Source organism: Bos grunniens, chromosome 18 (assembly GCF_055505025.1).
Source record: "Bos grunniens cultivar Pamir isolate PY7600 chromosome 18, Bosgru_T2T1.0, whole genome shotgun sequence".
In the NCBI taxonomy this organism is placed as follows: domain Eukaryota; kingdom Metazoa; phylum Chordata; class Mammalia; order Artiodactyla; family Bovidae; genus Bos; species Bos grunniens.
In genome coordinates, this window is record NC_141182.1 from 3,752,695 (window position 1) to 3,779,978 (window position 27,284).

Sequence of the window (27,284 nt, forward strand, 5' to 3'; positions counted from 1 at the left end):
TTCTAATGTATCTTGAAGATCTATTTAAAAATCATTAGACAAGAAATAATACATGTAAATCTGATGACAAGAGCATAAAAATAAGAAAAAAAACACAATGGTTCAAAATAAGAATGTAAGTAGTACATTGTACTTTGTATTATGCAATCTTAAACCTAAAAAAAAAAAGAAAGAAAAATAGGCAGAGGTTATGAACCGACCCTTCTGATGAAAGTGAGGCCAAAGAGCAACAAACCCATGAAAAAGACTTAGATTCTTTATTAGGTAAATGCAAGATAAATAACAACGATACATCACGTGGGCGTTTTGTCCTTGAACTTATGCAGATTTAAAAGAAATGTAATACCTATTGCTGCCAAGGATGTGGGGAAAAGTATGTCTTTGTGTACTACTGTTGGAAATGTGGAAAATTTAACTTTTTTTTTGAATTCAAGAAAGAAACTGGAAATATTTACTAAAATATGTAGATATACTAGCTCTGTATTTAGAACCGTCTTCTGAAGAACTGAAAATACCATCACATAGAGAAGCTTATTCGTGCTTGGTTGAGAGAGGCAAAACTTTGAAACAAAGTGACATCATACTAGTGTCAGTGGAAGTGTCAGTGGCTCAGTCATGTCCCAACTCTGCAATCTGATGGACTGTAATTCACCAGGCTCCTCTGCCCTGGAATTCTCCAGGCAAGAATACTGGAGTGGGTAGCTGTTCCCTCCTCCAGGGGATCTTCCCAACCCAGGGATCAAACCTATGTTTCCTGCTTTGCAGGCAGATTCTTTACCACTGAGCCACTGGAAAAACCCCTTGATAAGAAAACAATTGACTGGAAATTTGACCATTCACACAGTAGAATATTGCCTAATCAATAAAAGTAGGAATTAGGCTTTCACCAGATAATTCAAAAGGATTTCCATAAGGTATTTGTTAATGATAAAATCATGGTACAGCAAACAACATAAAACATGGCTCCCATTTTTATAAAACAAATAATGTCTAGTGTGTTGGTATATGTATTCCAAATATATATTTAGATATATGTGAATATACATATAACTGAACACATGCCTTAAATATGTATATGCACATATGTGTGTTGATATATTAATATACGTTTGTATGTGTCAATGGTAACAGAAAATTATGAAAGAATATGGAAGGGGAGCCAGTAGCTCATTAATATTGGTTATGTTATGGAGTGGCTTTGAAGCCAAAGGCAGCGAAAGTAGGAAGGGAAAACCAAGTAAAACATAAATAAAGAATTGTTTTAAATAAATTTTGATTGAATTCAATTGCATTGAGTTAGATGCCTTTGTGAAATTTGAGAAATCGGAAGAAAACAATTTCACCCAGAAAGCCCAGGGAGAGATTTGCCTCACTGTGTATCCCTGGATTTGAAGAACCTTTAAGACATATGGCAAGGATTCCGTATCCATGTTGGTAGCAGTTTTCCCTGTTGTTTTAAACCATGGGTAATTAGATCGTTCAGATTCTATTACTAATGTGGTGTGTCATTTTTAAAGCTTTCCCTTTTGCTCTCTTCTCAGGGAAATGTGTCATTTTCTTGTTCACAACCGCAGTCTGTGCCCGTGACTTTTCTGAGCCCCAGGAGTTACTTGGCACTGCCGGGCTCTTTCGGGGAGGACGAGATTTCTGCCACTTTTCAATTTCGAACTTGGAATAAGGCTGGGCTTCTGTTATTCACGGAGCTTCAACTGGTTTCAGGGGGTCTCCTCCTCTTTCTCAATGATGGAAAACTTAAGCTGCATCTCTACCATTCAGGAAAATTACCCAGTGACATCACAGCAGGTAATAAGTGTATTCCTGCAGGCAAAGCATATGGGTTTGAAAGATTTCATTATCTCTCTGTCCCTTCTCTGTAAAATTTTATGCTTAACCCCCAAATTAATATTTGTTTAACAAATGAATACTTGAGTTAATAAGATTATCTCTTCCTTAGAGGAACTGGATTCCAACTTTCTTTTAAATATGGCTTCAGCACTAGCAGTTCTTATTAACCAAAATGATAGTTGTAGGGGAATGGAAATTTCCTTCCATGACCCTCTTGCCCACTCCAGATAAATCAATGTATCCTGAGGAAATGCATTTTGAGAAAAATATGAAAGACTTGAAATGGATCCCAAGTTTGCTGGGTGTCTTCAATGGAAGATGAGTCTTTGTATAACACAGTTATAAGTCTTATCTGGCCTGAGATGGGGAGGGGTCTTTTGGGGATCGTTATCTCTATATTATTTAGTCAGATTAACTTTGCTTGCTGCTGTAATCTGTGTGGAGTTGCATATATTTGGGGGAAAGATTTACGTGAAGTTTCTCATTCAGGAACCAAATAGAATTCTCTGCACTTCTAGGCAATACGGTACCATTTTAATGGTTAGAAGTAATATAATTAAGGAGACTCTCTGAGAGTCTGGAAAATTAATGTGTAATTTAGGTCAGTGCTTTGGGTGAGGGATATTTTTGTCTCTTCATTAAAATTATATAGTTCTTGACAAAGGATCTCCATCAAATTTTCATATATATGGAATAATACCCAAGCCAAGCAACTAGAGGTCACACTGGGGTAAATTGCTATATCAGTTTAATAAATGATCTTTAAAAACAATTTAAAGATGCCGTTGTACTACTCATCTATATTAACTATGACCAAAATTGATAGAATATGAGTGGGAGAGGAAAAAAAGTTAAAATACAGTTGGAAACCAAATATAAGAAACAAGTAGTATACAAATGAATACGCTGGATCTTCGTGTTTCTCTTTTTGTTGTTCATATACCACAGTAGTTTGAACGTGGGAACTGAAACTTCAATATCAATTATAATTTTTAAGAAGTACTGTGCTGTGACTTTTTAATGTAATACTCAAACTGTGGTAGATTTGCAGGCTTGACAAAAGGAAATAAATTAATCAGTGTCATATTAATAATTAATAGGCTCCCTAAAATCAAGGCCTAAAAATATAAGCTTGCCATTAATGTGTAGTTTATTCTGATGTATTTGACATCCTCTGGGGTGGTTGTATTCACAGCCTAATTTTCAGCATCTTAGAGAAGCTGCTTCAGTGCAGTGTTATTGTACAGAGCCCCATGAAGCTAGTTCATTTCTAAACACTTTACAGGCTTGCAAATTTAATAAACTACTAGGTGTAAATCTATCTAGACCACCTCGAATGAGTTTAAAAATTAATGTTTAAATCTGCGTACAATCTTACTATTATCACATCATATGACTTAGTGCCCATAGCTAATAATAAGGATCCTTGACAAAATATGAATGTTAATATAGTAAAATTGTTACACTTCAGATAATAAAGTAGGACTTTACACACTAAATCCCCCATTCCCATCTTTCTAGTTTCTTTTAAAATATTAATTTTTGCTAGTTTCAGCAAGAAAAGTGCATTTTGCATTTGAAAGTGGACTCTTTAAATGGTCTGGGTGTGTGGTCCATTTGCTTCTCTCATAGAGAAGACTTTCACAGGCACAGTGTTCGATAATTAAATCAGTTGTCAGGATGCATCATAATGACTCTGAAGAGAATCGAGGACCTACTGGTGGGTTAATATCACATTATACTAAATCATTCTATTATATGAGGATGGCTCAGTTTTTCTTTACTACTGGAGATATAAATTATTACTCTTACATATTTTCAAAACTCAAAGTTTTCAATGTCTTTTACAATGGAATAAAAATACAGTGTCCATTGTATTGAGGAAGAATGGAATTGTGCAGATGTTTGAATTATCAGGCTAAATTTTTAATGTGATGTAGAGCTTTGCAAATCATTATTTGGAATGGTTCAAAAATATTATGTCAGTTTATGTCATTTTTGAAATATTAAAGATATTATATTAGTCTAAATCATAAAACATATTAGCAGCCCTACAAAATCGCTTGTGACACACAGTGTCGCCAGTCTTTGTCATCTTTATACATGACAGAGCAAAAATTATTCGATCAAGGATCTAACAATTTGGTTGTATTTTCCTGCTGCTGCTGCTAAGTCGCTTCAGTCGTGTCCGACTCTGTGCGACCTCATAGACTGCAGCCCACCAGGCTCCCCCGTCCCTGGGATTCTCCAGGCAAGAACACTGGAGTGGGTTGCCATTTCCTTCTCCAGTGCGTGAAAGTGAAAAGTGAAAGTGAAGTCGCTCAGTAGTGTCCAACTCTTCGCGACCCCATGGACTGCAGCCTACCAGGCTCCTCCGTCCATGGGAGTTTCCAGGCAAGAGTACTACAAATTCTTGACTATCAAATTTGAGATTTTTGCTATGAGTTTTATATTTCTGCTATTGTTTTTGCGTTAAGGTGAAAATCAGGCTTGAAAACAAGCTTCTTGCTCCCGTGGGCAGGGCCTGGCAGATGCTGGTTCTGCGTGTTTCCGTTACTGAGCTTTCTGGTTCTTGTGACCCTGACAGAGAGGCTGCCCTCTTGATTCCCCTCACCCAGGAGAAGCCATTTTTAAAGTTCTTTCTTTCTCTAATGGAATATTCCTGTCTTTCACATTAGAACCTCATCGCTCCCTGAAAGTCCTGCTTCCACCTAACATGATTGACAGCCGTAACCTCCATATTTTCTTCTTGGCAAGAGCTATCTGGTGTCATGGACCTTTAATTCTGGTTAGTGGATATAGTTAGTGAGTATAGGAATGTCTGGCACAGTTTTGAAGCACTGAAAGTTATTTGGAACAGGCAAAACCCTTTAGTCTCTCCTTGAGTAATGGCCTTTGTATAACTGCCTTTTGCTCTTTTGCAAATAACCTACCTATACAGCTTTTTCTGCTTTACACATCCTATTCCATGGATGCTTGTTATAATCTTATGGGAGAGTGACAGCAGCTAAAGTGTCATAATATTTCTGTAGTGGTTTTAAGACTGGTCCCTGAAGATTATATTCGAGGAACCGAGAGATACCTTTTTCTTCCTCCTGTATTTTGTATGTCTGTGTGTTTTGGGTCTGAGAGAGAGATAGAAGGAGAGAGAAGGAAGAGGAGGAGGAAGGGATGAAGGAAGAAGGGGAGAGGGGAGAAGGTTCTTATAAAGGTGGGATTCCACCTTCTCCTGCCACCTGCAGTTGCAAACCTTTCCATTTATTCTTCTATTCTTCCAGCTGGAGTTGTCAGTGGTTTCCACCCAGAGACCACAGTGATCACCCTTACTGTCCAACAGGTTGGGTTTGTTGCATATTGCAACAGGGAGGAGCCTCACCCAGGGAACCATGGGGAGTCTCATCACAAAGGTGTTAAGGACAACTTGTCATAGAATTTTGGATTATGTTAGCTGATTTGGAGGGAGGTTTCAAGGAAATTTGGCGGGGATTAAATGCTGCCAGGAGGTGAGGGAATTTGTGTGGTTAAATATCTTTGTAAATTTTATTTTGAAGAATGGAGGCATGAAGTAAAGCTAAATTTGTAATTGATTTCAAAAGTCAGTTGTCATTCATGTTGTCCGGGAGAGGATTTGATATTTTTTGTAGTTTGCACAGTAGCCTTGCTTTTGTCTGTGCTTAAACCAGATTGTAGAGGAGTTTTGAAGGAATTTTGGGTCCCATTTCATTGTAGTAACAGAGTGACCTTGTCTGGTCTTGATGTTCTGTGAGCTTGTTTATGCTCAGCGGGAGAACCCTACTGCCGAGCTCTGGGTGCTCTCCAGCGTCTCCCACCATCAGGGCCCCCCTGAGAGTACCAGCCACTAGTCCCAGGCTCTTGGGGGCTGCTTTTCTCTTTCTCAAAGTTAATTGTTTAACATGAGCCAAACAGCAAGGTCACCACCCATCCTGCAGGCCAAGAAGAATGTGGGTTTTGGCGTCAGCTCACCAGTTGGATGCTTCCTTGGGTGATTTGTTTATCCTCTTGTGCTTCATGGTCTCCATGTTTGAAACGAGAATAACAGTAGTAATGTTGAAGATTAAATGACATGATGCATATAAAGCACACAGCACCTGGTGTGAATAATAGGCACTAGATTATTATTTTTATTATTATTACACCAACACGTATTCCTTCCCCTAATCAAAAGTTGTGAGTGTTGGGAGCAGCGCACTAGAATTAGCATTTAATTACCTGATTCGGTGAATTGGAAAAAAATACATATTCTGCAATTCCACCTTTTCCTTCCTCTCTCACTGTGTTGTGGCCTTGGAAAAGGGCTCACTTCTCTTCAGATATTAAAGTTGTAGACTTAAAAGAAAATAGTATCCAACTTACAAATTATCCTTTTTATCATGTGGAGTTAAGTGAAACAGATTGCACAGGTCATTCATTATTTAACTTGAGTAATACATCCCATCGATGGGTCATATAAGTTTCCTCATCGTAAGCAAGTGATGTCTGTTACAAATGAGGTTCAAGAATAGTTTTCTGAAGGTTCCCTCACAAATACAGCACAACTCCAGAACCCACATGCTGAGCAGATGGGTGCATGTAACTGTGTCAAATTGAGAGCGGCCGTCCTGGCAGACTTGTGTTCTTAATCTAAGTTAGCTTCTGTGTTGACAGAAGATGTCCTGAGCCTTGACTTTACTCTGCTGGCCCTACCCAGAAGCCCCTCGGAGCAAAGTTGCTTAGAGTGTGCCCGTCTGGAACATAGTGGTCCAGCGAAATACTTGTTCCTGAGATAAGTACAGAAATTGGGAGGAAAAGCTCCTAGAAGCTGTTACAGCAAGAAGGCATCACTGCAACATTTAAGCATGTGGTCAGTGGGCTTGTGTTTTAGATGCCTTCTTTCTTTAATGTTTTTGTCATTTATTTTTACTGAATTTTATGAAAGTTATCAGTCTGCAGTAGGTCAGAAGAGAAAATGTCCCCCACCAGAGGTAGCTTGATAAGCACCTCCCAGGCCAGTGGAAAGCTAAGATGAGAAAACAGAAGCCGTGTATGCAGGCACATCCGAGCTTTGAGAAAGAGAGGGTGGGAAACCCACGGCAGGGTGAGGAGGGTGGGAAGTTTTTATCTGTGTGACGTAAAGCTCAGTACAAGGATTTTCACTCTAAATGTATCCTCTGAAAGGAAGCACAGGATGACAAATTTGGGACATTTGATTTATTTTAGTCCAATCTCATACCGTCAGAGATTATATAACTCTATTCAGCCTTCTATTTCAGAGTCCACTCTTAGAAAATATGTCCAAAATTATCTAGCCTATATCCTTCATTTTTCAGTTTTTAGGTTTTTCTCATTATCTTTCGCAAACCAAATCAAAGTTGGGTCTTTGGAAATCTTTTTTTGGTTCATGGGTATAATGTGAAAGTAAGCTTTGGTGCCGAGGGTGGAGTTTGTGTTATGCTAAATGGGTCCAGGGCAAAGAGCTTCATCATCTAAAGCAGCTTCCATGCATTTTCTGTCTGAAAGCTTGTGGTCGGAAATAGCTGGGGAAATAAAGAAATTGCACAAAGTATCAGGAAAGAGGCCCATGAATTTTAGGTTTAATAGAGTACTTATATTTTTATTTAGTAATTTGATCTGCAAAATCATACAGAGCTGAATATTTGGTGGATTTGGTGGATATAAACCTTACTGATTTACCTACAACAGAGAGACTTAGATTTCACCAGTTTGCTGAGTATTCAAAACAGAACCCTATAGACTTAATTCCCTTTAAGAGGAAAAGGCTCCACAGCCTCCTTGACTCGTGACACAGGGACCACCTTAGGAGGGTCTAGAGACTGTTTTTGTGGGTGATAAGGAAACCTTGATTTTTTACTGTAGCAATTTTTATTATGTATATAAACTTGGAAAATACAGAAAAATTATAGCTAGGAATAAAAACAACTACTATTTTCTTGTATGTGAAAATTACTGTTTGTGTGCATTTCCTTTCAGCCCTTTCCCATATTTATAGATAATCAGGAATATAATTAGAATTGTACATATGGAGTTAATTCTCATTACTTGGAGTAGTTACGTCCTATGAAGTTGTTGCGGACATGGAATTAATAAATACTAAACCATTGTTTCCAGGGGAAATACAGGGTTAGGTTCTTGCGTGCCTCTAGTGACAACATTTTTGTACACCAATCAACACAACCTCCTATGCATGATTGTGTTTGAAGACACCTTCTTTAATATTTATTGTTAATCACCAGCATTGAACTCATGGCCAACATTAACTCATGCCTGAAAGGAGCTTACCTATCACATGTATTTTTCTCTGTAAGGCAAATCATTGCCTTCTTGCACTTTGGAACACTAGACAACACTTCGTCACTGTGTGAGGGGGCCTTTTAAACAGCAAACTCACTAACAGAAAGCACAAAAATGTGAAGACAGATTTACATAGGAGAGCTGAAGCAAGAAGCTTTGCCTTGCATGACCTCAGCCGTAAGCTTGCATGTCAGTTGACTTGAATTTTTCTCTGCTCTGTGTATTTCTGTGACTGACCCCAAAAGTGCCCTGAGTAATGATTTGGAGGCTACTGATATATTATGGCAAGTAGTTGAATTTGCAAATACAAAATCTGTAAATTATGATCAGCTTTATGAATATGGTTTTATACACTGCTTTATTTTTTAACTTTCCATTATACCACTACACTTTCAGCATTCATTATAATCTCTTCAAATATTTCTATAATAATTGACAATATACTTTGCTAAATATTCTAGACTCATAAAAGATGACTACACCAAAGTGTAAAAGAGCAGATAAATCATTTTATTAGGTATAACCTAGAATTTTGGAAAGTATCTGTGCTCTTCCCAAGCCACTCCTTTTAAAAGGTAAATTACATAATGAAAGCTGAAAATTAGCCCATGCCAAATAATTTAAAGATTTTCACCATTCAGGATTGTCCAAACTTGAATTAGAATTTTGTTCTCTCTACTGATGCCCTAAGACATGAAGATAATCATGCACTATTTCCATGTATTTCAATATTCCAATTATTTCAATAATCTCAAAAATGCAGATGACACCCCCTTATGGGAGAAAATGAAGAGGAACTAAAGAGACTCTTGGTGAAAGTGAAAGAGGAGAGTGAAAAAGCTGGCTTAAAACTCAGCATTCAAAAAACCAAGATCATGGAATCTGGTCCCAGTCACTTCATGGCAAATAGATGGGGAAACAATGGAAACAGTGACAGACTTTATTTCCTTGAGCTCCAAAATCACTGCAGATGCTGACTGCAGCCTTGAAAATAAAAGATGCTTGCTCCTTGGAAGAAAAGCTATGGCAAACCTAGACAACATATTAAAAAGCAGAGACGTTATTTTGCCAACCAAGGTTCATCTAGTCAAACCTATGGTTTTTCCAGTAGTCATATATGGATGTAGACCATAAGGAAAGCTGAGCGCTGAAGAATTGATGCTTTTGAACTGTGGTTTTGGAGAAGACTCTTGAGAGTCCCTTGGACTGCAAGGAGATCCAACCAGTCCATTCTGAAGGAGATCAGCCCTGGGATTTCTTTGGAAGGAATGATGCTGAAGCTGAAGCTCCAATACTTTGACCACCTGATGCAAAGAGTCGACTCGTTAAAAAAGACTCTGATGCTGGGAAAGATTGAAGGCAGGAGAAGGGATGACAGAGGATGAGATGATTGACTGGCATCACTGACTCAATGGACATGAGTTTGAGCAAGCTCCAGGAGATGGTGAAGGCCAGGGAAGCCTGGCGTGCTATAGTCGCAGAGTCGGATACAACTGAGCGACTAACAACAGCAATGTAGAGGGTGCTGATTGCCCACCAATCTCCCTTCCCTCTCTTGCTTCTTGTTTTCTTTTGTTAAGAGTTGTTAGATTACTGTACTTGATTGAGTGGTGTGTACATTGCCATTTCTAACCAACTGCTTACAGTGTTCACTGTTAATAGATATCTCTTTTAACTGATTCTGTCTCCCCCAGGTGTTGGATTAAATGATGGACAGTGGCATTCCGTCTCCTTATCTGCCAAAAGGAATTACCTGAGTGTGGTGGTTGATGGCCAAGTGGCTTCTGCATCCCCCTCCCAGGGCCCTGAGCAGATTTATTCAGGGGGCATCTTTTATTTTGGAGGTAAGAGAAGCAGTCACTCCATATGGGCAGTTGAGTCATGTTCACAGTTACTACCCCTGTATCTTGAAGTCAGCATGTTTTAACCAATGTCAATATTATGGAATCATTTTTCACTTTCTTTGAAGATGGAAATGTTGAGTGGATCATGATGATAAATCATGACATAAAATGTATTTCTTTGAGGTGGACTGACTTATGCTTATGATTTCTGTAATGAGATTGCTTGCAAGTAGACCATGCTCTTCTGTTCTTACTTTAAAATTTTGTTATGTTTTCCTAATGTTGAATGGGCCTTACATGTGTACCTTTCTCAGATTTTATGGGCTCATTTCATTGCGGTGTTTTCCTATTTATGCCTCTTAGCTTTTCCAGAGCATCCTTATTGCTTTTCTACTGCTCAATGCAGATCAATATTATGCCAATGGACAAATAATCTAACTTAATTAGCCACAGAAGCCTCTTCTCATTGCTAAATAATAATTCACTGATACATTTGATAGAATTAGGGCACCAGCCTTCAACCCCAGGACGTCTCTCAAAAAGAACAAAAAGTGTTTACTTGCCTAGTGGATGTTTGATTAAACTAAAAGCTTCAAAAAGCAACCTTTGGAAGTGGAAATGAATGTCTATCACTGGAAAATTAAAATAAGACAATATTTGACATTAATTAGAAAGGCAGAGCTTCCCCGATTGCTCAGCTGGTAAAGAATCTGTCTGCAAGGCAGGCTCTCAGGAGATGCAGGTTCCATTCCAGGGCCAGGAAGATCTCCTGGGGGGAGGAAATGGCAACCTACTCCAGTATTCTTGCCTAAAAAATCCCATGGACAGAGGATCCAATCCCATGGACTTGTGGGCTACAATCCAAAGGGTTCCAAGGAGTCGGACACAGCCGAGCACAGAGCAGCACACACAGAACCGCACAGTTGTAGAAATCATAATCATAACTTACAGTGTTTCTTCTTTTTGCTATTTTGAATTGTAATCATGACTTCTGTCTGGAATCACCTTTGAATTTGGTTGAAAGCCCAGGCTTTATTATTCATCAATAATATGCAAATTCCTTTCCAAGAATTGACAGTAAGTACACAGACCGTGAATCATGCATCTTATATTAAGAGGGAACAAACAAACCAAAAAAAAAAAAAAAAAACCTTCATAATCCTTTGCTATAAAAGGCAGCATAATGCCAAAAATATTGAAAGATAGAATTGCTTCCTTTATGAAGATTTGTTCAGTTATAAGTTCATTTTATAAATTAAGTTGTTTATAAAACATCATGGAATATATGATTGAGTTTATGGCAACCTATAGCAACATGGTCCTTTAATAGATGGTAAGCTCAAAATTCTCCAAGCCAGGCTTCAGCAATATGTGAACCGTGAACTTCCTGATGTTCAAGCTGGTTTTAGAAAAGGCAGAGGAACCAGAGATCAAATTGCCAACATCTGCTGGATCATGGAAAAAGCAAGAGAGTTCCAGAAAAACATCTATTTCTGCTTTATTGACTATGCCAAGACCTTTGACTGTGTGGATCACAATAAACTGTGGAAAATTCTGAAAGAGATGGGAATACCAGACCACCTGACCTGCCTCTTGAGAAATTTGTATGCAGGTCAGGAAGCAACAGTTAGAACTGGACATGGAAGAACAGACTGGTTCCAAATAGGAAAAGGAGTTCATCAAGGCTGTATATTGTCACCCTGTTTATTTAATTATATGCAGAGTACATAATGAGAAACCCTGGACTGGAAGAAACACAAGCTGGAATCAAGATTGCTGGGAGAAATATCAATAACCTCAGATATGCAGATGACACCACCCTTATGGCAGAAAGTGAAGAGGAACTCAAAAGCCTCTTGATGAAAGTGAAAGTGGAGAGTGAAAAAGTTGGCTTACAGCTCAACATTCAGAAAATGAAGATCATGGCATCCGGTCCCACCACTTCATGGGAAATAGATGGGGAAACAGTGGAAACAGTGTCAGACTTTATTTTTCTGGGCTCCAAAATCACTGCAGATGGTGACTGCCGCCATGAAATTAAAAGACGCTTTCTCCTTGGAAGGAAAGTTATGACTGACCTAGATAGCATATTCAAAAGCAGAGACATTACTTTGCCCACAAAGGTTCGTCTAGTCAAGGCTATGGTTTTTCCTGTGGTCATGTATGGATGTGAGAGTTGGACTGTGAAGAAGGCTGAGTGCCAAAGAATTGATGCTTTTGAACTGTGTGGTGTTGGAGAAGGCTCTTGAGAGTCCCTTGGACTGCAAGGAGATCCAACCAGTCCATTTTGAAGGAGATCAGCCCTGGGATTTCTTTGGAAGGAATGATGCTAAAGCTGAAACTGCAGTACTTGGGCCACCTCATGTGAAGAGTTGACTCACTGGAAAAGACTCTGATGCTGGGAGGGATTGGGGGCAGGAGGAGAAGGGGACGACAGAGGATGAGATGGCTGGATGGCATCACTGACTCGATGGACGTGAGTCTGAGTGAACTCCAGGAGTTGGTGATGGACAGGGAGGCCTGGCGTGCTGCGATTCATGGGGTTGCAAAGAGTCGGACACGACTGAGCGACTGATCTGATCTGATCTGAAGATATACAAACAGTTCCTGAGTTAGAATTTTTCAGCTTTACAGTGGTGTGAAGAAATACACATTCAGTAGAAACCGTACTTTGAATTTTTTTCTTTTCTCAGACTCGTGACATGTAGGGTAATGTTAATATTCTCTCACGATGCTGGGCAGTGGCAGTGAGCCACAGCTCCCAGTCTTGCACACAATCACGAGGGTAAACAGCAGATACTCTTAAACCATTCAGTTCCCACTCAACCAATCTGTTTTCGCTTTCAGTACAGTATTCAATAAATTGTGGAGAATATTTAACACTTTATTTTAAAGTAGATTTTGCCCAACTGTTGACTAACGTAAGTGTCCTGAGCACGTTTAAGGGTGGCTAAGCTAAGCTATGATGTTTGGTAGGTCGGGTACATTAAACATAGTTTTGACTTAGGATATTTTCAATTTACAATGGGTTTATCAAGATGTAGCCGCACTGTAAGGCAAGGAAGATCTGTATAGAACAACTTTAATCAAGAGAAGATTGAGAAACACCAAAAGAGATAAGAAAAAAACCCAAGCATTTTGTTAAATGATGAAAAAAAAGATGATAAAAATAATAGAAGTTTAAGTCATGAAAATAGAATCATCATTCTTAAATTATTTTACACCCTTCACGTTCAGATTTAATGATGCCTACCTTTTTTTTTTGTAGAAAATTTTGACTGTTATTCACACTATCATACTTTATAACAAAATATATCACATGTACACTCTAATTTTGCTTGCTTTTATTATGATACATATGATGCACACCATTTTAATTACCTGAACTTATGATTTTTGTATGTTTTAGATTTACCAGAGAGTTGCAAAGTTACACAGGGAGTTGCCATGTACCTCTTACCCTGTTACCTCGTCTTGTTCACATCTTACATCATATACACAATTTAAAGAATACGAATTATTATTTTTAAAAAATACACATCTGAACATGCATTTCCAAGCTAAGAAAGATAACATTACCAGCATCCATTTGTCCTTCCATCATCACATCTCTTCATGTTCCCCATTGAATGGGGCTTTTATTCCTCCCTTCATGTATTAAGCTGTTCCTAAGTCCCTAAACAATACACTGTGGAAACTTCCATAATAAAACTTCAACTTTAGGGCTTTTATTTAGATGACCAGTCTTAAGTTTACTTAGGCAATATCTCTGTTTGTTCAATTGTCTTCTCAATTGGCGTCCTTAAGTACTAGAGTATGTTTGATTCTGGCATGAGATTCTGACTTCCGTGGTGGCTCAGACAGTAAAGCGTCTGTCTACAATGGGGGAGACCTGGGTTCGATTCCTGGGTCAGGAAGATTCCCTGGGGAAGGAAATGGCAACCCACTCCAGTATTCTTGCCTAGAAAATCCCATGGTGGACAGAGGAGCCTGCACCAGGGGTCCTCTGTCCACGGGGTCGCAAAGAGTCAGAGGCGACTGAGCGAGATTCTACTCATCAGTAAATATACACCCTGTGAACCCCAGGGCACCCTAATATTTCCAGGACTGGGAGCATGGGTCCAGAGAAAAGCAGGGGCCTCCTGCTGCCATGGTTCTGCCTCCTCCTCCGGGCCTCGTTCTTCCAGGACCTGGGGGAGGAGGGGTGCCTCCTCCTGGAAACCCAAGTAGGTCTTTGGGGTGAGAATTCTGGATTCTGGGAGTGGCCTGGAGGGGAGAAGTTCCACGTGGGCCCATCACCTGACCTTGTGAGGCCTCCCAGTGCTATGGGCAGAATCATGGCTGGAGGAAGGCTAGAACAGGGGCCCCTAAAGGGCAGACTGGTTCAGGGACCCTCATTGCCTGAGTGGTACTGGCGGTGGGGTGACCAGCTCTCCCTGGTTTTAACACTGAACACCTGCAGTCCTGGAAATAGCCTCTCCACTTCCCTCCTGAGAGCTAACTTGACAGTTGGCTACCTTAGGAAACCTCTCCTGTGCAGACGAAAGTCCCCTTTATTCCTGGGGTCTGTTTTATCTAGATGGAAAGCTTTTCTTAGGTAACCAGTTTGTCTTCAAGTAAATAAATATCCCATGTTCTGAGACACTTCCAATCCATTCTTCTTTGTTTCTCTCCAAATTCAACTGCAAATTCCTCGTTATCAGCAGTCAGTCTAGCCTGTCACCTGACTTCATTGCCACTGTGCAAAGGGCAGTCTGTCCCACCAGCCTTGGTTGGATCTGTTTTCTGTGTCAGGCTTGGAGGTGACAATTGGGAGAGCGGGCTGCTTGGGGCTCACAGCGCTCTGCATATACCATGCCAAATACCACGCTCTGCCGCCACTGTTTACTTTTTCTCCTTCCTCAAAGGTATGCTTTCCAAAAAATTACTGAGGTCAGCTTTTATCTTTTATTTATAAACCATAAATTTTAAATCCGGGTCCTCCGGATTTAAATGGAGGAAAGTCTAACTTCTAGGAATTCCCCTACGCCGGTCTTTGTGTGATGGAATAACACTGTGAAGCACAAGCTAGAAACACTAGACTGTGTGCAGAATCCTCACACTCCCGCTTGTATAAATCAGACACTGTCCGTCTAGGGAAGGGGCTACACCACCATGAAGTCATACCGGCATCTTCTGGCACACGCAGTGATGATGTATCTGCCATCCTCAGAGGGGCTTAACATGCTGCCCGCTTCTGGTAATGCAGCCATCCATTAATTCAGCATAAAGAATTCCCCAGAAATCTTCATATTTTAGAACTTACATCTCAAACCAGTTCAGTCCTGAGCCTGTCTCTGCCGTTGCATTGTATTAACCTGTAGATGTCTGTTATCACAGGCTAATGAGGCTAACCTGGGGTGAACCCTTCTTTGTTCTTGAGAATCTCTTGCTTATTAAACAGTGTAGCCAGGAATGTGAAGGGCCTTGCAATATGACCGCTGTGCACTCTGTAACATTCCATGACCTCTCCTTGTGATGATGAGTTTGCTTAGTTTTGTCCCCTAGAGGCATATCGCACCATTTATTTTATTCTGAAATAGTTTGAAATGTGTCAGGAAACACCACCTGGAGAAAAGGAGATTAGCAGAGCTGTTTATATTCCTGGCATATTGTAGTTGCCCCCAAATATTATTGAACTATTATCCTCTTGGTTTTTATGTTAACATTCTTAATTGGTTAATAACTCATCTAGAAAGCACATCCAGATTATGGTAACCATATCCTGTACCATAGGAGGATTTTAAGCACTGAAATCGAGTATAGAATCATGTACAATATAAATGCTCATGAAGGTTTCATCACCTTTTCTTGCTATACTAAATTTTAAATTTCAGCATCTCCATTACTTAAAGTATAATATTTCACCATGCCTGATAACAGTTTAAATATGAATCCCAGCCTTTCCTTTGCCAAGTTAAATGTATTTTGTTAGGAAAACAAAGCATTAAGGAGAAATATCTGCAGTCAAAATATTTAATTATAATGGAAACTCCCAGGTAGAAAACGAGCATGGATTGTACAGGAATTAGCAAGTTGCTGATTCATTTCTTATTCTTTGAAATTGTAACAGTGGTTGACAACCATAACGGCAAAGAAAGATTAATGAAAAATACATAAGTATAATATATGTGTTCATACTCCATAAAATTGTTTATTTCACTTGGATAGAGAAATAGAACATCATTAAACTCCAGACAATAATAGTTAATATTATAGTTCTTTATTATTAAAATAATTAGAAACAGGTCTTAGATAAATGTTAGGAAGAACTCAGTGTAAGTGGAGCATTTTTTTATGCGGCAGAGAATAAATAAAGTCAAACAGTGAAATGTTTTTGACATTAAGTCATTATGATTTATTAAAATGCAAGTATATGTGGCTCTTACATGCAAATGAAAAGTATTTAATTAAATAAATAGTTGTAATTTTATTCCAAGTCATTGTAGCTCCTTTTCCAAATAGCCTTCCACAGAAAGGTATTTCACCATTACTAATTTATCTTTTCTTATCTACAGTGCACATTTTCATCCTTTAAGCTCCTTTTTTTTTTTGCATCCCCAAAGACTTAAGTCCCTGGGTTTAAGTTACACATAATTTAACACTGCTAGCTGACATGTGAGGATCCTGGAGCTGATTTGTGTATTTCTACAACTGAGATCAAGTCGGTATACTTGCACATAATTATTGAAACAGTAGTCATTTCCTGTGAATCCTGTGGTATCATAATAAAGAGAAATGCATAAATGCATTGTATGAATTGTACTTTGTAATTTAGATCAAATGAATAATGACTGCAATGGGCTGTCCTCTCTGTTTTAATTTAATAATCAAATGCCTATTTTTTTTAAAAAAACTTATTTTAGTGAAGATACTGAGTCCTGATTCACCATGATGTATCCTGACCAACTTTGGTTTTGTTTTTATCAGGTTGTCCTGACAGCAGCTTTGGATCCAAATGTAAAAGTCCACTCGGTGGGTTCCAGGGATGCATGAGACTCATCTCCATCCGTCACGAGGTGGTAGATCTGATTTCACTTCAGCCGGGGGCCCTTGGGAACTTCAGCGACCTTCAGATAGACTCCTGTGGAATCACAGACAGGTAGGGGCAGTCTCCCTTCTTTATGTTGACTTGTCTATTTTCAGACTTCTGGCAGCATGTTGAAATTAGTAGATAAACATTTTCTCTTTTTCTCACCATCATCTGTTCCACAGGAAATAGATAATATTTACATTAGAAATAAAATATGCTTTTAGTTTTATGCTTATTTCCAGTGATAACATTTGGGTAGAAGATATGACCATATTATTTACATGTACAAATAGCTACCAGTCCCCAAAAGATGATGGTGATGCTGCTGTAATTTTAAGGACATATAAATGTATAAAAAATATGATTAAACCCAATCACTTAGGATACCCTAACAGTAACAGAGACCATCAGGGGCCAGTAAACCAGAGACCTATGTGGTTAGTTGTCAGACTGGCTTTTGCTTCCCTGACAGCTGAATAATATTACAGAGACTACTGCTGCTGCTAAGTCACTTCAGTCGTGTCCGACTCTGTGCGACCCCATAGATGGCAGCCCACCAGGCTCCCCCATCCCTGGGATTCTCCAGGCAAGAACACTGGAGTGTGTTGCCATTTCCTTCTCCAATGCATGAAAGTGAAAAGTGAAAGTGAAGTCGCTCAGTTGTGTCCGACTCTTAGCGACCCCATGGACTGCAGCCCACCAGGCTCCTCCATCCATGGGATTTTCCAGGCAAGAGTACTGGAGTGGAGTGCCATTGCCTTCTCCAATTACAGAGACACAGGAACTTAATTGGTTGCTGTGGTCCTAATGTGTGCCTTTAAGACTACATTACCATCTTCTCTGCAGGGAAAATGAAGAGGAAACTCCCCTGTGGAAAAGTTTTGGAGCCATCGTATTGATGAGGGTATAAGGATGATCCACTAGTTTCAATAGGCATTCCAGTGTAGGGCATGAAGGGCATGACAGGACAAGACTTGGGGGTTCATTGTAGACGACATTACTTTTAATATAGTAGTTGATAGTTAATAGTTTAAAAGTGTTTTTAGGCATGGGCAACTGTAGCAAAATAATCTTGCCACTCATGAAGGCATTTATTTTTAATTATTGAGTTCAATGAAATATGGCAATTCCGATTAAAAAAAAATAAAGCAATGTGACAAACTTAACCCAGCATGTAGTCATGTTCAGTATATATTTTGAGAAAATACATTAATTCTGAGTTCTAAAAATAATTTTCTATTTGTATGAAACATTTTGTCAACATAAACACACATCTGTTACATCTGAAGACCATTTACTGTATCACTGTCTGTTGATGCTGTTTTGAACACTGGTAGATACTATGTCTGGAGACGGCAATGGCAACCCACTCTGGTACTCTTGCCTGGAAAGTCCCATGGATGGAGGAGAGAGTCGGACATGACTGAGTGACTCACTTTCACTTTTCACTTTCATGCATTGGAGAAGGAAATGGCAACCCACTCCAGTGTTCTTGCCTGGAGAATCCCAGGGATGGGGGAGCCTGGTGGGCTGCCGTCTATGGGGTCGCACAGAGTTGGACATGACTGAAGCGACTTAGCAGCAGCAGATACTATGTCATATGTAGAAAAAAATCATTATGATCTAACTTAGTAATGTATTAGGACATCATTTCCTCTCTATGAATATGTACTTATTTAACTCAATTTGTAGATAAAATGGTTCTTTCTATAATGAAAGATAATATGTAAGGGAGAATTGAGATGATAAACCTCAATTGGGTTGATGTGGGGAATAACAGTGACCATCTCCATAGTTACAGCCACACCAGCTTGGGATCATTAATCCTGATTTGGAGGAAGGCCTATAGCAAGGCACCCTGGGTCGGCTCTCACAGAAGCAGGGAGCTCACCCTCAGTGGGTAATAGCCTCCAGGGACCAGCGGGAAGGTTCAGTCATCCACACTAGCAGTGATGGTCATGTTAAAATTGGGAAGATCCTGTTAGCAAAACGTGAAGTTCCCAATCTTAGTTTTTACAAAAGGAGATGGCAGAAACTTCATCAAGAATATGTTCTTAACAGATTTTGTAATTTATTTTTTATTCTGGGGTGAATGAGAGCATTTCAAGCCTTGGTCTCATTATAACTTTCCATTTAAATTCTAAAAAGCATCAGTTATTTGATCAGGGTGATTTGAGCTGATACCAGAAGCTCTTTAACTTTTTTTGTCTGTGGCGCCTTATGCATTTCAGTGGTTTTTTTTCAGTGCTCTGAGTCAAAAGGGACAACTCATGCTTTCATTTAAACAGTTACTTGGTTCCAGGCAACTTTATAAGTGTTTATGTCCTAACAATTTAGAAACTTTTTGAAAAAGTTATTTATACATTTATTTTATATATATATATAATTAGAAAAAATTTAACTTTTTTTTAATGTAGTGTACAACCTTTCAAAACTTGGAGTCACATCAAACACTGATGCCCTTACCTTTTTTCAACATGATTTCACATGGCATTACTTTGTGTCAACTACCGAACGGCCAGCTTCTCAAAGATAAGACGTGATTAAAAGGAACCTATTACGATCTAATGTGGGAATTTAACTACCTCAAGCTAGTCAGTGGCACAGTGCTTGACAGCTCTTGAGTCTGCCTTATTTCTCTTCAAAATGTAAAATATCCTGGGAGCGCCTGTGGTGTTGATTCAGCATCCCGACGCACCCTGGCCCGCTGCTGGGACCCACTGTATGTCCTCGGCGTTTCTTGGTGTGCACACCAGGGAACAGGGCTGCCCCTCCACCCCACTTCCTTCTTTCCTTCCCCCTTCTTTATAGCCGCTTCCTTTAAATGTTCAGTGTGGGAAATCAGTATGATTAAATGTTGTTTTGTGTAAACTATTGATGTTTCTGGCAACATACTAAATCACTGTTGCATCGCTTAGGAAAAAGAGAGGGCTATGATATAATAGGACATGGTGAAAATTAACAGTCACAGCTACCTGAGAACTGGTTGAAGCCTGATGAACTTAGAGTTCTGTGATTAAGATCCCATAAGGACAGATGGCGGAGAAGGCAATGGCACCCCACTCCAGTACTCTTGCCTGGAAAATCCCATGGACAGAAGAGCCTGGTAGGCTGCAGTCCATGGGGTTGCGAAGAGTCAGACATGACTGAGAGACTTCACTTTCACTTTTCATTTTCATGCATTGGAGAAGGAAATGGCAACCACTCCAGTGTTCTTGCCTGGAGAATCCCAGGGACGGGGGAGCCTTGTGGGCTGCCATCTATGGGGTCGCACAGAGTCGGACACGACTGAAGTGACTTAGCAGCAGCAGCAGCAGCAGCAACAACAGATGGAATGACCACTGTGTGTGCTCAGTTGTGCCAGACTCTTTGTGACCCCAGGCACTATTGCCTGCCAGGCTTCCCTGTCCAAGGGATTCTCCAGGCAAGAATACTGGAGCAGGTTGCCATTTCCTTCTCCAGGGGATCTTCCCGACCCAGGAATCAAACCCACGCCTCCTGCAGCTCCTGCATTGGCAGGTGGATTCTTTACCCCCATACCACGTGAGAGGCGTAACACTCTATTTACTCTTTAGATTACTGTTTACATTCTTCTTTCACATGATCATGTGTAATTTATCAGTATTTTGTGACATTTCACGGTGAGTAGTAGTAACTGTATCTGCGCCTCCTTTTAGGTGTTTGCCTAACTATTGTGAACACGGTGGTGAGTGCTCCCAGTCGTGGGACACCTTTCATTGCAACTGTGCAAACACTGGGTACAGGGGAGCAACGTGCCACAACTGTAAGCCAAACACACCTCCCTGTTCTTGCCTCTGTCCCGGCTCCCTTGTTCATTTCCTTTTCTTTGTTGTGTATATGTTTATATGTCCATGTGCGTACAACCCTGAACCTTAGCGTTCAGTTGATTTCCAGTTTATTTTTCATCCGCACTTCTTTTCATAAAGTAGGCAAGGTAGCTTATAGAAACACATAAGACAGAAAAGAGTAGGAGAGCCAGCAAGGAGAAAATACATGTAGAAAAAAAAGGTAGCTAAGGATAAACATAAACTGCAGTGCCAAATAGGTAATCCCTAAATTCTCTTTGTCACGCAGTCATGTCCAACACTTTGCAACCCCGTGGACTGTAGTTGTCCAGGCTCCTCTACCCATGGGATTTCCCAGGCAAGAGCACTGGAGTGGGTTGCCGTTCCCTTCTCCAGTGGATCTTCCCAACCCAGGGATCAAACCCGCTTTTCCTGTATTGGCAGGTGGATTTTTTACCACTGACACACCTGGGAAGCCCTTAAATTCTCTTGCAACTCCATTAATAAAGATGGTGAGGATAAGGATGGTCGAAATGATATTAATCATAATAGTTAATTTCATTGAGTATTTTCTAAATGCTGGGTACTGCTCTAGTATTTTGTATGTCCCAGCTCAGTTACTTGTGATGACCGCCCTTGTAGGTGGGTATTGTTATTGCTACCGGGTACCTACCACCCGGTAGGTAGCAGAGAGAGATTAATCAGCTTGCCCAAAGTGCCTGAAATAGTTGAGGCACAGTGAGAATGTGGGCGTGTGTAATTATACTCCAGAGCCTGGTACCACAACCATCTTCTTTTCCTGTTTTAGAAGCTGTGTGTTCTTTTCTGGTGAAAATTTGTGTGTGTTGTTAAGACTCATGTCATTTTCTTGTCTACTTGTTCAGCACAAATGCCCATTTTTTTCCTTCTCATTTTTTTTCATATTATTGCTGACTGTGAGCAGCTTAACTCCTAGTCCTCTGACACGCAGCCGTGACTTCAGGCAAGGGCCTTAGGTGGAGTCCTCAGTCTCCTGTCTCCTGTCTCGTCACTGTGAACTGCTTTGTACTCCTGCCAGAGCTGAGACTGGAACTCCAGGCTCCCAGCCCCGGAGGCTCCACAAGGGACCCTCAGAAGTCCTGACTCAGAGCTGGAGAGGGCATGAGTCTAGGTGGGGAGCTCCTGGGCTCACCCTCACGCCTCCACAATCAACTGTGTGGACTGAATGCCTTGTAAGATCAGAAAGGACACCTGCTGTCGCTAAAGCCAGGCCAACTTTCCTACCCTGGATCACCAGTACCAGAATGACGGTGTATTTTAATTTTTCATACCCACCATCATCCCAATTACAGCAACTAATTCAAAACACAAAGCTAATTGAATGTGTTTTAACTAATTGTTTATTTTCAACTGTTAGCTGTGACTGAATCTAAATATAAGCACAAACATCTCTGAGCCAAAAAAAAATTAGATGATAAATAACTATTTTCATCAGTAGCCCACAACTTGATCCAGTCGTTAAATTCATTTATTAGGTTCTTGAGCAAGTAGGAATCAAAATTTTTTGCCAAAAACTATTCTGAGAAATGGGGCCAAGATAACAAACCTGGCTATAATGAAGTCATCACCATCATTAGCTTGAGTAAAAGGCAGGTTAGCAATGGAGTCTTTTAAAAGATTTTACTAGAAAATAATATTTTAAACAGTCCTGTTAAAAAGTGAAGTAATACACATAAAGCAAAAGCACTCACACAGTTGTATGTCCTTTCTAATACCAGCCCTCATGGCAAAGTTATGTGTGTATCCCAACCTCCTTCAAGCAATTTGTCAACACATGTATAAGCATACAGAAATATATAAATTAGCCCTTTCACATGCCCGTTTCACTGCATAAAATACAAATGTGCCTAGAAAACAATCCATCTTATATCTCCCCCTATGTAATATATAATAGGTGCAAAATAGAAGCAAGGAATTGTGGAGGAGTAGAGAAGTAAATTTGTATGTTTATCTGAAATCTCTGTAACGCTAAAAAAAATTAGTTACAGTATTTCATACTGTCTAAAACCTCATTAACATAGTTTTGAAAAATTTAGACTAGATCAAGGAAGGACATTCAGGGGATGGTTTATTTCTCATTCCACAAAATTAAAAGCTTGATGGAAATCACCATTATAATTGGCCAAGTCTTCAGTGAAATGAGTGCATCATATAGAGTTGCTAATATCAAACCTTGTAAATGGCAAATATATGATTGTAAAATTAAAAATATCCAGTGATGGATCAAAACACATTTAGGCCAATTGAGGTCATATCTTATATCAGCATTTCTTTTGCTTTGAATTTTAATTATCTTAAATTCTCATTACAGAGCATTAGAAAAAGTTTCTTTTGTAAATTACTTTTTAAATTATTCACAAGAAGCTTTGTAAATCATCTTGTTTTATGGGAAAAAAAGGATTTTATGTGAGAAAAGTGACTAGTTGCAGCATTATTTAAAGCTTTTCTGATGCTTAATTTTTGGATAACAGCAGCTTATTTAAAGAGATTACATTATTGTGCTTCAGATGTTAGGTTTTTACAAGGTGATACTAGAATTAGAAATTCCAAAGTGATTGTTGAAAGATCCATTTGGATGGATGTACAAAATTGAGGTCAAATTATACTTAAAAGAATCTTAGCATTTAAAACACCTACCTTCTATTTTGTTGTTTTACCTAATGTAAAAATAAACTAAAATTTCATTTTAAATAAATAATCTTGCATTCCATTAGTAATAAAATGAAATGCCATAAAATACAATCCCATTCTTTCTTTTCTCTATCTAATCTTCTTTCATCCATATTTGTTTAAAAAATGAGTTTTGTCTTAAATTGTGTATTACCTTTTCTCTTGGTCAGTAATGTACATATTAAATTTCAAGACTTGGAATATTTTGTGTCCAAACTAAAATTTAAGAAATTAATTTTATACTGTTTCACTTATGATGACACTTGCACTTTTTTTTTTTAACAGCCATATACGAGCAGTCATGTGAAGCCTATAAGCATAAAGGAAATACTTCAGGGTTTTACTACATAGATGCAGATGGAAGTGGTCCCCTTGAACCATTTCTTCTATATTGCAATATGACTGGTGAGTTAATCAACTTTCATTTAACAGTTAAATTTGCATGAACACTTTAAACACAAAATTAGAATGAAACAATAAGTTGACGTAATTTGCAACTTGATTAAAATGTATATTGTTCAGTAAAATAACTTAAAGTCAAACTTAAAAAAAATAGTTTAATGGTAGTGATTTAAAATGTCATTATTTTCTATGCATGTGCTATCTGTGTAGAATATCTAATACTAAATGTATCTTATTAAGTCCCAATCCAAAAAGGAGAGACTTTATTCCTCTGAGAAGATTGATACACACCTAGGATTTCCCTTGTGTGTAGAATCTAGAAAACAAATGAACAAACATAACAAAAGAGCAACAGGCTCCTAGATACAGAGAACAAGCAGGTGACTGTCCAGTGGGAGAGGAGTAGGGGGATGAAAAGAGAGAAAATTGTGACCAAGTGTGGTAATGAATGCTAATTATCTTGTTTATGGTGAGCATTTCACAATGTGTATTTATATGAAACCATCACATTATATACCTTAAATACACACAATTTTGCCAACCTAAATAAAGCTGAAAAATATTTTAAATAATAATAATGAAAGAAAAAAGATCGATGCATGTGAAAGCTTTGAAAATATTTTCTTAAATTTGGGTAAGAATGAATTTTATTCCTTACCTACATAAACTTATATAGGAATTAATAGTGTTGGAAAATGTGTTTGCTTCAATGCAGCATCCATTCATGATAAAAAGAAAATGAAAACTCAGTAAATTACCAGTAGAAGGAAATGTCCTTAATTTGTTAAAGAGGACCCATTAAAAAAACCTACAGTACATATCACAGTTTTTTGTGGAGTACTGAAAAATTTATCCCTGTTACCAACATTAATGCAACAATGCCTGCTATTATCACTCTGTTCACCATTGTTTTTGGAAGTCCTAGGCAGTGTAATAAAACAAGAGAAAGAAATGAAAGACATACATACTAGAAAAAATGACTCTCATTATTTGTAGATGGCCAGGTTATGTATTGAGAGTTTTCTGAACAATATACAGAGTATTAAAATTCAGAATGATTGCTAGATACCTAGTTAAGGTAAAAGTTAATTTTATTTCTGTATATCAGCAATAAGTAATTAAAATGAAATTTTAGAAGATTCTATTTTTAGTAGCATCAAAAATCTCAAATACATGGTAATAAATCTAAAGAAAGTTGTGCATAGCTTTTACACAGAAAATTGTAAAATACTCTTGAGATAAATTAAGTCCTAAAAAACGGAGAAATATAAAATTTTCATTGACTAGAAAACTCAATATGGTGATATAAATGTCAATTCTTCCCAACTTGGTACTGATTGAGTGCAAACCTTAGTTAAAATTTCAACAGGGTGTTTGTTGGTTGGTATAATTGGACTTCCCTGGTACCTCAGATGATAAAGAATCCACATGCATGCAGAAGCCCTGGGTTTGATCCCTGGGTTGGAAAGATCCCCTGGAGTAGGAAATGGCAACCCACTCCATTCTTGCCTGGAGAATTCCATGGACAGAGGAGCCTGGCAGGCTACAGTCCATGGGATCAAATAGTTGGACACAACTAAATGACTAATACTTTCATAATTGTTTTGGTGAAACTTGACAAGCAGACTCTAAAACTTTACCAGCAAATTTGAAGGGGCCAGAAGAACTAAATCAATCTTAAAGAATAAAGTTGGAGGACTCAAGTCTACCAGCTATAATATAGACATTACGCTGATAAATTGAGTAAAACAGCATGTGATTGACACAAGGAAAACCAGACAGACAATGAAACAAGATAGAGAATCTGTAAACAGACTCATATATGGATAGTTGATTCATTGCAAAGGTAGCATTCGTGTATAGTGAAGGAAAGATGGTTTTTTCAGTGTGTGCTCAGTCAATTCAATTGTGTCCGACTCTTTGCAACCCCATGGACCCTATGGAGCCTGCCAAGCTCCTCTGTCCATGGGATTCTCCAGGCAAGAATACTGGAGTGAGTTACCCTGATCTTCCCAATTCAGGGATTAAACCGGCATCTCCTGTGTCTCCTGTATTGCAGGCAGATTCTTTACCCACTGAGCCACCTGCTGGGTGAAATTGTGTGTAAATACTGTAAAAAGACGTGATCCCTTCATCGTCAAACACAAATCGATTCTAGATGAACTGTGCTGTGTAGTAGCCACTATTTAGATTTACATTCAATTGAAATTAACTAAATGAAACAAGTTGTACAACTCTGAATTGATTCATTACAATAAAATTAAATTAAAAGCCATTTCCTCAGTCTCACTAGCCACAGTTTAACTGCTGCATAGCCACCAATCCATCATTGCAAAAAGTTTACACTGGATAGCACTTTGTCAGGAGGTCAGCATTTCATGGAGCAAAATAAACAGAAAAAGGAAATATTGGATTGAAGCAGGAGGCATGGTAGAGGAGGATTTACTACTTAAAATCTGGCAGTGAATATCTAGGGAAAGAGCCTTCTGGGCAGAGGAAATAAATGCTAAGTCCTGAGAGAGTGTTGCGTGTGTGTGTTCAGAAAAGAGCGGCAGATACAGTGTGGCTGGAGTGTGGTGAGCAAACTTGAAGTACAGGAAAGCAAGAAATAATCAAGTGGGAGGGGGCAGGAGAGGAAGAGTCAGGGGTCCTTACAGCGTGTCAGGTCTCTGGTTTTTACCCTGAGTGAGTTCCGAAGACCTTGGAGAGTTTTAAGCAATGCTAGATGCCACCTGGCTTTCGTTAATAGGATCACGTTTGCTCCTGTGTTGGGAAATGCCTGTCTAGGAGCAGAGGTAGAAGAGTTAGAAGATGTATTCATACACACACACACACACATATATAGGTATACACCAAATATGTACATGCATATGAATCATATGTATATGTGTAATAGGAGTATAGGAGTTAGGAAGCCTGTTTGGAGACTGAGTTTAAGTAATTAAGAATCCAGGCAAGAGCCAGGAAGGTGGTCTGCACTGGATCATACAATGTAGATGGTGGGCGGAGATTCAATTTTCTCATTGAATATGTGTGAGGAATGAGAAAACAAAGGCAACCAAAAAATAACACCACATTTTTGGCTTCGGCAACTGGAGTGATTAAGTTGCCGTGGTCTGAGATGTGGTCAGAGAGTTTTGAGGGGAACGATGAGCTCAGTTTTACACACTTTGAATTTGAGATATCTGTTGCACATTCATGAAATATTGAGAAGGCAGTTGAATATGGGAGCAACGGTTCCTTTGTATTAAAGTGTAATTCTAAAAGCTGCAGGGTAGTGGCAAATCTTGCTGACAA

The 27,284-nt window shown here is 39.0% G+C and overlaps 1 protein-coding gene across 1 annotated transcript in view; it reads left to right on the forward strand.

Annotated features, from left to right (window-relative positions):
• CNTNAP4 (contactin associated protein family member 4) overlaps positions 1-27,284 on the forward strand; it is a 285,905-nt gene that overhangs the window by 179,459 nt on the left and 79,162 nt on the right. Inside the window, exons 8-12 of the mRNA XM_086349985.1 lie at positions 1,542-1,803; positions 9,849-9,998; positions 16,968-17,139; positions 20,748-20,854; positions 23,871-23,990. Coding sequence (XP_086206111.1) covers positions 1,542-1,803; positions 9,849-9,998; positions 16,968-17,139; positions 20,748-20,854; positions 23,871-23,990 — 811 coding nt within the window. The remainder of the gene's footprint in view (positions 1-1,541; positions 1,804-9,848; positions 9,999-16,967; positions 17,140-20,747; positions 20,855-23,870; positions 23,991-27,284) is intronic.